This window comes from Bos mutus, chromosome 8 (assembly GCF_027580195.1).
Source record: "Bos mutus isolate GX-2022 chromosome 8, NWIPB_WYAK_1.1, whole genome shotgun sequence".
NCBI classification, from domain to species: Eukaryota; Metazoa; Chordata; class Mammalia; order Artiodactyla; family Bovidae; genus Bos; species Bos mutus.
The window spans coordinates 26,093,171-26,105,778 of record NC_091624.1 but is presented as its reverse complement, the minus strand read 5'-3'; the positions used below and the strand labels follow the sequence as shown (position 1 = coordinate 26,105,778).

General features: G+C 40.2%; 1 protein-coding gene across 6 annotated transcripts in view; it reads left to right on the top strand.

The window, feature by feature from the left end:
• AUH (AU RNA binding methylglutaconyl-CoA hydratase) overlaps positions 1–12,608 on the top strand; it is a 185,071-nt gene that overhangs the window by 157,171 nt on the left and 15,292 nt on the right. Inside the window, exon 7 of one of the 6 annotated variants that reach the window (XM_070375231.1) lies at positions 827–3,304. The exons of the other annotated variants lie outside the window; for them this stretch is intronic. Within the exon in view, the coding sequence (XP_070231332.1) occupies positions 827–1,056 (230 nt within the window). The 3' untranslated portion in view covers positions 1,057–3,304. Of the gene's footprint in view, positions 1–826; positions 3,305–12,608 lie in introns of those variants that run through there. 6 annotated transcript variants of the gene reach the window in all.

Below are 12,608 nucleotides of genomic sequence, written 5' to 3'. Positions count from 1 at the left end.
AATAATGAATGGTTTATCCTGCTTTCTTAATATGAAACAGTTGCTGACTAGTTCTCTAAATAATAAAAGCTTCTACTCTCATTACACAAAATGTTTTGCGGTTCTCCCTATGAGAAATAATACTAATTAGCTCATCTTTATAGTTTTGCCTACTTGAAATATCATTTTTTTTTCATTTATTTTGCTTATTATGGTGTTTTTCTGTTCACAGTTTAAAAAGTAGGCTATTCGATACAGGAGGTCTGGGTGAGGAGGCATGGCCCCACTGGCCCAGGCACCTTCATCTCAGGGTTTGTGCCTTGAGGTCATTTCCACATCTTTTATGCTTCTGACCTTTTCCTTTAACGTTAACCACAGGGTTAATGTTTAAAAAAAAAAAAAAAAACAGGGTAAAGTAGAGGTAGTCCAGTATCAAGATCTTGAGCAGAGAGTGAGGAGGAAGAGCTGCCACCAGGATGGAAGGATGGCAGACGTTCCGCGTGCCTTCCGTTTTGTGGGCCTCGCGTTGTAATTCTTTCTCTCCAGCACCCTTTCCCAGTGGGAATTGACCACTCTGTGGTGCTTTTGATTTGAAACTTTCTGCCGTTGTTCACTGTCTTTGATACCAGACCCAGTGGGTTAATTTTTCCTTCTGTTCCAGATATCCAGTTATGTTGTTATACTAACTAGTAGGTTGGTGCGAAAGTAATTGTGGTTTTGCATTGTTGAATTTTGCTGTTTGATATTGGAATATATTCTTAAATGTGGTTATGTTATATACCATTTTAATGCACAATTCTCACTTTATTTTTTTTGTTAATGACATTACTTGCTGTGTATTTTGTAGTTCTTTTAGACTATGGAAGTGATGTTGCCCCTAGCCATCTGGCGCAAGTGGTAAAGAAAGCTGCCTATGCAGGAGACATAGACGTGGTTTTGATCCCTGGGTCAGGAAGATCCCCTAGAGGAGGACATGGCAGCCCACTCCAGTATTCTTGCCTGGAGAATCCCATGGACAGAGGAACCTGGCGGACTACAGTCCATAGCATTGCAAAGAGTCAGACACGACTGAAGTGATTTAGTGTGCATTTGTGCATGTACGCACACACACATATGAAAATGATGTTAAACAAAAAGCAAATTCAAGCAGTTTTCTTATTGGAGTTCAAAATCAGTCGTAAAGCAGCAGAGACAACTCACAACATCAACAACACATTTGGCCCAGGAACTGCTAATGAACATACAGTGCAGTGTTAGTTCAAGAAGTTTTGCAGAGAAGGCAAGACCCTTGAAGATGAGGAGCATAGTTGCCAGCCGTCAGAAGTTGACAACAACCAACTGAGACCATCATCGAAGCTGATCCTCTTATAACTACTTAAGAAGTTAACTAAGAACTCAATGTCGGTCATTCTACATTTGAATCAAATTGGAAACATGAAAAACCTCAATAGGTGGATGCCTTGTGAACTGACCGCAAATAAAAAAAAAGCTGTCATTTTGAAGTGTCGTCATCCCTTATTCTATGCACAGCAACGAACCATTTCTCGATCGGATTGTGACATGCGATGAAAAGTGAATTTTTAACAACAAACGGTGAAGAACAGCTCAGTGGTTGGACCAAGAAAAAGCTCCAAAACACTCTCCAAAGCCAAACTTGTACCAGATAAAGGTCATGGTCACAGTTTGGTGGTCTGCTATCCATCTGCTTCTCTACAGCTTTCTGAATCCTGGTGAAATCGTTACATCTGAGAAGTCTACTCAGCAAATCGATAAAATGCACCAAAAACTGCAACTCCTGCAACCAGCACTGGTCAACAGAAAGGGCTCAGTTCTTCTCCATGACAGAGTCCAACCATATGTCACACAACCAATGCTTCAAAAGTTGAACAAATTGGGCTACGAAGTTTTGAAGTTTGGGAAATCTTGCTCATCTGCCACATTCACTTGACCTCTCGCCAACTTGACTACCACTTCTTCAAGCATCTCAATAACTTTTTGCAGGCAAACTGCTCCTACAACCAGCAAGAGGCAGAAAATGCTTTCCAAGAGTTCGTCAAATCCTGAAGCATGAATTTTTTGCTATGGGAATAAACAAACTTATTTCTTGTTGGCAAAAATGTGTTGATTGTAATGGTTCCTATTTTGATTAATAAGGATGTATTTGAGCCTAGTTATCATGATTTAAAATTCATGGTCTGAAACTGCAATTATGTTTGCCTCACCATAGTAACTCCTACCAGGGCCTTGCCCTAATGAAGAATAACTATGTAAGGAGGTGTGCATCTGGTCTTTTCTAGGGGGAAGTAGCTTGCCATTAGGAAATCAGGTGGTCTGCAGAATCAGATACACCTAATTCATTCACACCCACTGGTGTACCTAGTGGGCATGAGCTGGTCACTGTACTTCTCTGAGCCTCTGATTTTCTCATTTGCCAAATAAGGATAGTGATAGTAGTGGCCTCAAAAAGTAATTTGTTAAATTGCATAATATGTAGTAAATTATTAATGATGATGCAGCTTTGCCAGAATTTTCAAATATTTATCATGTGACCTGCTTTTGAAAAGAAAAAATAAAAAGTATTCAGATCTTCATGTTCACTCCATTGTTTAGTCATTTAGTCAAATATTTATACATATTGTTTCTTTAATCAACAAGTACACAACAACTGTGCTGTACTTGTTTGGAAATTTTGTATAATCCAGAGAGAAATCATTTGGATATTGAGAATCTTAAACCATTTCTTAGATCCCCTCTCCCATTTAAGGAAAATATTAGGGTCCAGTTTTTATGATATACAATCAGAGTGTCCAAGCTTTTTGCTGACCAGTTAAATCGGTGCCTTCTATAGAAAGGCCAGAAATTGCGTGTCACTTTCTCTGCTGCTTGTAGTTGGTAAGACTGTATTTGTAATGGGATGAGCTTTCCAAAGGAACATCTTCTATTTTGTACTTTTCCTACTTGTCCCCCCTCTATTATTTTTTTCAAGATAATGGTTAACATGTTCTGTTCATGTCCTCTTTGATTTTGAAATAAATGAAACGTGGTTTTAAAGTTTTGGGAAACAGTCTGAATGTGCTCTGGAGAAACTTGTTTTTGGTTAAAGGAAAGATGGGGAGAAGAAAAGATGACCTTTACAGCATGTGTTGCTTAATCAGTCTTAGACCGTGTGGTAAGCAGCCTCTAAATGCTCATGCTGTGTGCAGCTTCTCTGTTTGTGAAGCCTGGGGCTATAAACTCTGTTCTGTCTAATAGAATATGGCAGAAAAGATGGGAAATCACCTCTTGGATAGGTTATTAGACATCTGTGGATTCCATCTTGTGCACTCTCTCTCTTGAATTACCCAAGAGTCACCTGCCTTGTGAAGAAACAGCCCTGTGGAGTGGCTCACGTAGAGGGCACCGAGGGAATCTGCCAACAACTATGTGAGTGAGCCTGGAAGCAGAGGACTGCGGCCTCAGAGGTATCCAGAGCCAGTCTTGGCCCATAGAATCTATATCTGTTGTTTTAAGCCACTCAGTTTTGAGATGATTTGCAGTGAACATTGAATAACTGATACAGTCCTTATTTAATCATTAGAAATGATGAAACTTGTTTTTTCTTAAATGCAGATTACCTGGTTTATGCTTTACTGTATTCACCATCCATGTGGGTTAGGGAATGTTAACTGCACAATTGATTTGTTTTCAGTGTTTTAAAAACTATCAAGCTGCTAAATATGATTTATTTCATATTACATGATTTATCCAGTGAGGTAGACGTGAAACATTGTATTTTTAGTAAATATCACTGTATTAAAGAAAGCTAATCCATAATTTTCTCTAAGGCTGTCATGTATACATGTGTGTATATGCTGTTGTTCAGTTGCTAAGTTGCGTCCAGCACTTTGTGACCCCATGTATGAGACTGCAAGAGATAGTTTGGTCTGATTTAGGTCATTTGCCTACCCATTAGCTGTGCTGGGGTGGGAGAGAGGTATCCACGAAGGAGGACTCCAGGAACCACTTAGTGCTGCCAGGGAACCTAAGTTCAGAGCCCGCACAGCCTAGAGAGTGGTAGAGGAGCATGTTGTGCTGGTGGTGGACATAGGTGGCTCAAAATGGACAAATCATTTTAAAAAGTAAGATACTTTGTTTCATTGAAGGCAGGAGAAGAAAGGGACGACAGAGGATGAGATGGTTGGACGACATCACCGACTCCATGGACATGAGTTTGAGTTAAGCTCTGGGAGATGGTGAAGGACAGGGAAACCTGGCGTGCTGCAGCCCATGGTGTCGCAAAGAGTCGGACCCAACTGAGCCGCTGAACACCAGCTTTGTTTCATGCAGTATATAGCAATTATATTCTTCAGAAGTTAAAAAAAGATAACAGTTATGCTTTAGATATTTGTTGGGGAAAATGTTTACAAACATTTAAGAGTATAGTTTTGTTCTTAACCTGTCTCTCTAAAAATTGGATGTTAGTCAAGAAAATTTTCTATAATATTGATGAAGGCCTTATCACAAAGGTTTTAATTTGTTGCCAGGAAGCTTAATTTGCTCTTGAAGAAAAATGTTTGATGTCCAGTTTTTCTTTCTGTGCCCCAGCTCTTAGAAAGTTTTAAAGTTTTTCCTAAGTACTCCTTTAGTGTAAGCCAAGCAGAGCTCAAACTGATAGATTTTAGATAGTTTCTGCTGGGGTTTAGCCAGACCGTCAGGTTTTCCTTCGCATGTATTCCTGTCTTGTTTGTTCCTATATGTAAGCGTGTGTGTGTGTGTGTGTGTCTGTTGGTTTGTCTTATGTTTTCTCATTGTTTTAAAACATGCTAAAAAAAGTAAAAAAATCCCAGGAAATATGAAGTATTACAACACTTTAAACATGGTTACAAATTGAAAAATAGTTGTTTTTATGCTTTTTTGTGTGGTTGTGACATGATCTATTATGAGACCAGTAAGCATGTCATGTTTGTTCACATAACACACTTCTCTTCCATTGTAGAAGTGAGAGGAAGTCTGTTTTGTGAACATCTAGCCAAGATTTGTCAAGAAAACTTGCCTAAAGCCCTCTGACAGAGTTTCACAGTAATCAGTTGCAACAGACTTTTTAATCCAAAGTTAACATTTAAAAAAAAAATAATTTTACTTATTTTTTTTTGCTGTGCTGGATCTTCGTTTCTGTGTAGACTTTTCTCTGGTTGTGGCAAGTGGAGGCTACTCTCTAGTTTCAGTGCATGGGCTTCCCATTGCTGTGGCTTCTCTTGTTGCAAAGCACAGGCTCTGGGATGTGTGGGCTTCTGTAGTTCCAGCACGTGGGCTCAGGAATTGCAGCTCCCCGGTTCTAGACCATAAGCTCAGTAGTTGTGGCACATAGGCTAAGTTGCTCCACAGCATGTGAGATCCTCCTGGATCAAGGATCAAATCTGTGTCTTCTGCATATTGGCAGGTGTATTCTTTACCACTGAGCCACCAGGAAACCCCCAATGTTAACGTTTTATTGCAGTGTTACCTTTACAATTCAAGGAAAATACAACCTTAAGTGGAGCTTTCTATTTAGGAGAGGGGATTTAGAAATAATCAAAAGGTGATACTTACTTCTTAATAGTCAGTAGTCACTTCTAATTATATCAACAAATGCCCTTAATGCAGCATCTAGATAACTTTTAACTTAACGTATTTCAACAATGCCCTTTATTAACATGGCTTCTTTCTTCATGAAATCGTAAGACAGGGAAATATAAACACTAAAAGGAAACCCAGAAAACAAACTTGAAATGTTCTACCTTATACATACTGCTAAGACATAATTTATAATATAAAACCATAAATTATATTCCGTTATTTACATCAGTTCAGTTCAGTTCAGTTTAGTTGCTCAGTTGTGTCTGACTCTTTGCAACCCCGTGGACTGCAACATGCCAGACTTCCCTGTCCATCACCAACTCCTGGCTATATATTACATTGTAATTATGAAATATCAAATAAGAAGCTTGCTTTAAATTATTTAAATATATGTGACTATGCAAAAGGGCTTCCCAGGTGGTGCAGTGATAAACGATAGCCCAGCATCATCAGTAATCACTCCATTCTGAATCTAGGCTTCCTGCATCTCACTCTGCGACATCCTAACCTTTCAGATCTTTGGGGACCTCATTGAATCATCAAGTCTATGGGCAATTTCACTCTCAGCCAAGTCCTTCCTCTCTCTACCCAACTTGGGTTTCATGGTCCTTCGTGATATGACAAATTACAAATGCCCTTAACTGCCTTTGCACCAACCTCATAGAGGAGCTGTAAGAATTAAATGAGCTAATTAAATATATGTGAAGTGCTTAGGATAGTTGACATGGTATTATTGCAGGGTCTGCTCAGTACATGTCGGTCACTGCTATTGCCTAGCACCTTGTCTCTTCTTAACATTTGTCTAGTGAAGTTCTAGCTTATCTACCTCCTCCATTTTTGTCCCCAAATGGCTAGGGATTACTAGAAGAAACCACGCTAACCATCTCACAACCACAAATCTCAAATATGTAGGTAATTTTGCCGAGAAGTCATGCCATTACTTTCCTAGTGTGTTTGCTTTCTGCTCCCTAAAATGTATTTTCAGGTTTCTTTCCTTAATTCATCTACAGTTACAGACAGTTTCGGTACAAATAACAAGAACCTACATGTCAGGAAGCTTAAACAATAAGAAAATACCGGGTAAAATCATAAGAAGTCACAATAGGGCAGTCTCAGGATTGGTAAGTTCAGCAGCTTAGTGACATCTCTCGGCTGTGCAGTCTTTAGTTTGAAGATTCTGCCCTTGCTGGCTTCCATCATGGTGCAAGGTGGCTGTCACTGCTCCAGGTGTCACATGTCGACATGGAAGCATCCTGGGAGAAGACCTGTTTATTCCTGGGTGTCTTTATTTCAGTGAGGAAAGACTGTCCTAGAATACCCCTGCAGACTTGACTCCCATGGAAGAAGGCTAGGGCATTGGTAGGGGTGGATGTCCAGCTGAGCATCACCTTCCTCCTGCATTTCTGCTATTCACTCACTTTAGTGGGCACTTCTCAGGGTTTTGCTCACTCCTCCTCAGCTCCTTTCTATCTAAACAGTCTCCCTAGGTGATCATATCCAGGCCCCTGACCTTGAATGCCATCTTTATAATAGTGATTATTAATAAACATTTGACTGTGTATCTAATCTCAAGCTTGACTGCTCCATAACATGGCCAGAGTGCACACCCTTTTTCCCAGTGTCAGGAAACACACTTCGTTCTAATTGCACTCTAGCCAGAAATCTAGGCATTAGATTGATTTCCCTTTCCCCTACAGCATTTTACTAGCAAGTTTGGACACTCACCCCAAATCCCTCCCCCTATCCCTTCCTATGCTGCCCTGTATCAGTCCAAGCTGCCATTGTGTCTCACTTAGAGGACAGCAGTGGTCTCCACCTGGACACCCCACATTGATCTTACCCCTATAATCTTTTCTCTACCAAGCTTGTAAAGGAGCTTTTAAAATGCAAATTGAATTATGTCACTTACACTCAGAACCCCCCAGTGTCTTTATATCACACATAGAATAAGATGTAAACCTCCACTATATCTATATAATGTGAACCCTGCCTGTCCAAATTCACTTCTGCCACTTCCCTCACCGTAGCTACAGTGGCCTCCTTCTCTTCCTCAAACATGCTAAGCTTGGCTTCCCCATAGATTCTTTACATGGCTGATCTCATCACTGGTGTTCTGTCTGATCTTCGTGTAGCTTCCCTGTTAGTATTCAGACATGGGCCTCACCTTTATCAAACAGGCCCTCCCCAACCACCCAAACTAAGTTAGTCATCTAATGACTTTGGCCACCTGATTGCATCAGTTCTTCATCAGTTCTTTAGACTGAAGGCAGGAGGAAAAGTGGACAATAGAGGATGAGATGGTTGTATGGCGTCAGTGACTCGATGGACATGAGTTTGAGCAAGCTCTGGGAGTTGGTGATGAACAGGGAAGCCTGGCGTGCTGCAGTCTATGGGGTTGCAGAGTCGGACATGACTGAATGAATGAATTGAACTGAATGTTTATCTCAGTCTTTTCCCTGCCTTAAATTCTCTTTGTAACGTTCATCACAACCTCAGTTCTCTCTTGTCATTGTTTAATTGCCCTTTTCTTTCCTTTTGTTCTCTAAGATGTAAGCTTTGTAACATCTGGGATGGCCTGTCTCATTCACTACCATTTGTTCAGCACCTGGGACAGCATCTAGCACATATTTGATCACTTGACCAATAAATTAAGAGATTGAACAAATGGATTTTATTTGGGAAAAGTAGAACAAATAAACCCCCATTCAGCTTCATCTAACCATTTTTGAAGGAAAGAGAAAAACAAAAGTCCTAGTATATCGTATCATTCGTGATGTTGGAAAGCACATAATAGAAATTGGCTTTGGCTGCCGTATATGAAAAGGAAAATTTATTTTTATTTATCATCCATTCAGGACTCCTAGTCCTAAGAATTAACATCCAGTGAACCAGACCTGTCTTGGATGCCTGCTTTGCTGTGCCAGAGCAGAGAGAAGAAGGGTCTGGTTTTCTTGGCCTCCATTGGAGGAATTCTCTACTGTCCCAGCCTGTGTACAACTGGGGCAGGGGCGGTGGGGGGAGGGCGGGGGGGGTGGTGGGCAGGGAGACTGGGGGTATTCTCCAACAGCAAGACCAGGATTTTAATGGGAACAGTGGATGTTGGGCAGCCAAAACATGACAGACGTTGAAAGCATTTGGGAAGTTGTTCTGAAATTTCTCTCTGAGCCTGTTGGAGCCATGAACAAGTCATATGAACATTTACCTACTTCCTCCATCTTCTTGACTCATAATAACCATAGCTTGTCCTCAGACGCACATCTTCACCAGTGGTTAATGTTCCTGCACCACTGTTTTCAGAAGATGCTCCCAGATGCCCTTTGGCTTTGTGTCAGCCACACAGTAAGCTGTAGTCCTTGCAGGTCCAAGGGACCCATGGGACCTGGGCCTGCTCCCCTTGAACTGTGCTCCAGCCATTCTGGTCTCCCTGTGCTGCTCTGTGAGTCAGATGCAATCCCCACAGGATCTGTGTGCTGTGCACCCCTTGATTCCTTCTGTTTTTGCCCTAGTGTCATCTCCTTGGCCATTCTGTCTAAACTGTGTGCACTCCAGGGATTTTTCAGTTCACAGCTGTATCTGCCTGCCTAGAATAGGAAGCTGCAGTAAGTACTTCAATGAGTGAACAAATGTGTAAGGTAATTTTGAAAATGAGTTCCAGAAGAGAAATTCCAAAACGGTCCCAAGTAACAAGTATACAGCATTTGAGGTACCTGTTCTGAAGTGGCGCGTACTCCTTTGGTTATGTAAATTATGTTGCCTATGACAAATGAATCATCTCCTACCTCTTGTTTTACAGCACTGGATCAACAGATACCACTGAATCAAAGTCTCCTTGTTGACAGAGACAAAACAAAAAAGCCTTAGAAAACAACTGGCATTTTCTGAGCATGCCTACAATAGAAAGGGGAGGGTAACTGTCCACAATGCTCCCTCTTTTCATGACATAGCAATGTGGCTTTGGTATGCTATTTCTGTTTATTACTCTGATGGCCCTTCATGCAGATTCGTGGAACACAACAAAACACTTTTTCTGGTTGGTGATGAAGTGACTTAAGAATAGTTGTTTTTTGTGGAAGTAAAATATGCTCTAAATTTACTACCCTTGGAAAGGGTTAAATTACTTGTATTTTAGCAGGACTCTTGTGAGCTAGCTGTTGCATGGGTTCTCAGCTCATGTTCATGTATCTCTTCCTATTTGGTAGTTCTGTGGGGTACTTGCAAGAATGTCACATGAATGGCCAACCTGATACCATGATTTCATAGTATTAACATTGCAACCCAGGAGACCTGAGGCTTCCCACTGCCTGGAGAGCTTCCTGGGAACATAGGCAGAAAGTGGTGTGGGAGGCTTTTACTTAGTGGCCAGCTCTTTGTCTCCCTGTACTGTGCTCTTGAAAAATGATGTAGCACTTTTATCCCTATTACCTATATATTGCAGAACATTTTTGAAATACAGGCAAGCAGAATGAATAAAAAAATGATCATTATCTATCAGCTGGTCCCATAGAGACAGCTTTCTGGATTCATTTTAAATATGTATGTGCCTACTTAATATTATGCAGCTATTTGCATGTATCCCGGAGAAGGCAATGGCACCCCACTCCAGTACTCTTGCCTGGAAAATCCCATAGATGGAGGAGCCTGGTAGGCTGCAGTCCATGGGGTCGCTAAGAGTCGGACATGACTGAGCGACTTCACTTTCACTTTTCCCTTTCATGCATTGGAGAAGGAAATGGCAACCCACTCCAGTGTTCTTGCCTGGAGAATCCCAGGGACGGGGGAGACTAGTGGGCTGCTGTCTATGGGGTCGCCCAGAGTCGGACACAACTGAAGTGACTTAGCATTAGCATTATATGTATCCCATGCATACCTTTTATTTTATAAAATCAAGCCATGAATTTATTTCATAAGTTGCTTTTTACTTTTTTACCACATAGTAGATAAGAATCAGGCAGAGGTAGGTTTGAATTCTGTTTCTGCACCTAACTCTGTGACTCTTGGGCAAGTTACCAAACCTCCTGTGAGTCTCAGAGCAGGGCCCAAAGGACTCAGGGGTCAATGCTGGAAGCTTTTGGGATGGACAGTAGTGTAAGTCTGAATCAATCTCAGACCTGTTTGATTTTGAATATGTTAGGGCAGCAGTCAGAATGGAACTATTTTAATTCTACTGGGGATGACCCTATTTTTAGTTCTGATTAATTTCACCAGTCATTAAGAATATCTAGAGATGGCACTTAGTCATCTTGAACTCAAATCCCTATTGGAACTTAGCAGGTTGTGTGATCTGCTGAAGTAAGCCCAAAATAAGGAAATCAACTGACAGAAAAATACAACACACTTATCTTTGCTTTACCTCTGAGCTAATATTGGAATTTAATATTCAGAATTAATAAAAGGTGAGTTGAAATAATTCTCTCTGATACTCCATTCTGTATTTGGAACTTAAATCTGATGCCTTTTCTTCCACACTACATCTCAGGGGCACATTCTGTCTCCCAGGTTGCAGGGTGCAATGATGCACTGAACCTTGCTTTTCTAATGAGTTAATTGCTTTATTTCATAATAGAAAATAGCCTAAACAGAAGTACTTCCAAATTGGACTAGAATGTTGGCATAAAAGATTTTCTATTTGGAGTGACTATTCCTGAGATATTTGTAGAAATCTGAAATTCCACATCAGTCATGTTTAGTCTTCTGTGTGGTATTGCACTGCAGTTCAGTAACTTCTGTTTGTACAGCTCTTTGCTCACACTATCAGTATTAGTTGACAGAGACAAACAGGTCATATCATCTTTATAAAGGTTGAAATCACAAATGGTATATCCTTGAGGATAGTAAAGGGTCAGTTACCTTTAATTCCATAAAGTAAAAATATGGTTCAAGCTATCAGTCTTTGATTTCTGTGAACTGGATTGCAGCGTATGAAAGTGAACCAGATAATTTCTTACTAAACAGGTTTCCTGAAGATTACGTTTTAGTAAGCATGAGGAAATCAAATCGCATATTTGTGTAACTATTTAAGCATGCCCGTTTTGACAAATAGTGTTAGGGAAACTGGATTCCTACCTGCAAAAGAATGGAGTTGGACATTTATACCATATACAATAATTACCTCAAAATCAATCAGATACCTTAATGTAAGTATTGAAAGCACAGAACTCTTAGAAGAAAACAGTGGAAAAACTTTTGACATTGGATTTGGCAATTACTTTTTGGCCATGACACCAAAGGCAAAGACAACAAAAGAAAAAAATAAATTGAATTTCCTCAAAATTAAAAATTTTGCCTGCCTCAAAGGATGCTATCAGCAGTGAAAAAGCAACCAATGAATTGGGAGAAAATATTTGCAAGTCATGCATCTGATAAGGGATTAATATCCAGAGTTTATAAAGAACTCTTTGAACTCAACAATGACAGAGCAACCCAGTTAAAAATGGGCAAAGGGCCTAAATAGACTTTTCTCCAAGAAGATATACAAAGGGTCAATAAGCACAGAAAAAGATGCTCAAGTCACTAGTTGTTAGGGAAATGCAAATCACAAGTGCAATGAGATATCAGTTTATACCCGTTAAGATGACTGCCATCAAAAAACAGATAACAAAGTGTTGGTCAGAAATGTGGAGAAATTGGAACACTTTTGCCAGGTTGAGGGATAGACAATGGTGAAGTTGTTTTGAAAAAGTATGGCTGTTCATCAAAAATTAAACACAGACTTACTGTATTTTCCAGCAGTTCCACTTAAGGACATCTACTCAAACAAATTGAAAGCAGGGTCTTGAAGAGATGTTTGTGCACGCATATTCATCCCAGTATTATTTCTAATAGCCAAAAGGTGGAAGCAAGCCATATGTTCCTCAACTAATGAATGAATAAACAAAACATGATCAGCAGAATGAATAAACAAAACATATTCAGCATTATAAAGGAATGAAATTCTAACACATGCTACAGTATGAATGAACCTTGAAGACAGTTTGCTGAGTGAAATAAGCCAGCCACAAAAGGACAAATACTGTATGACTGCACTTACATGAGGT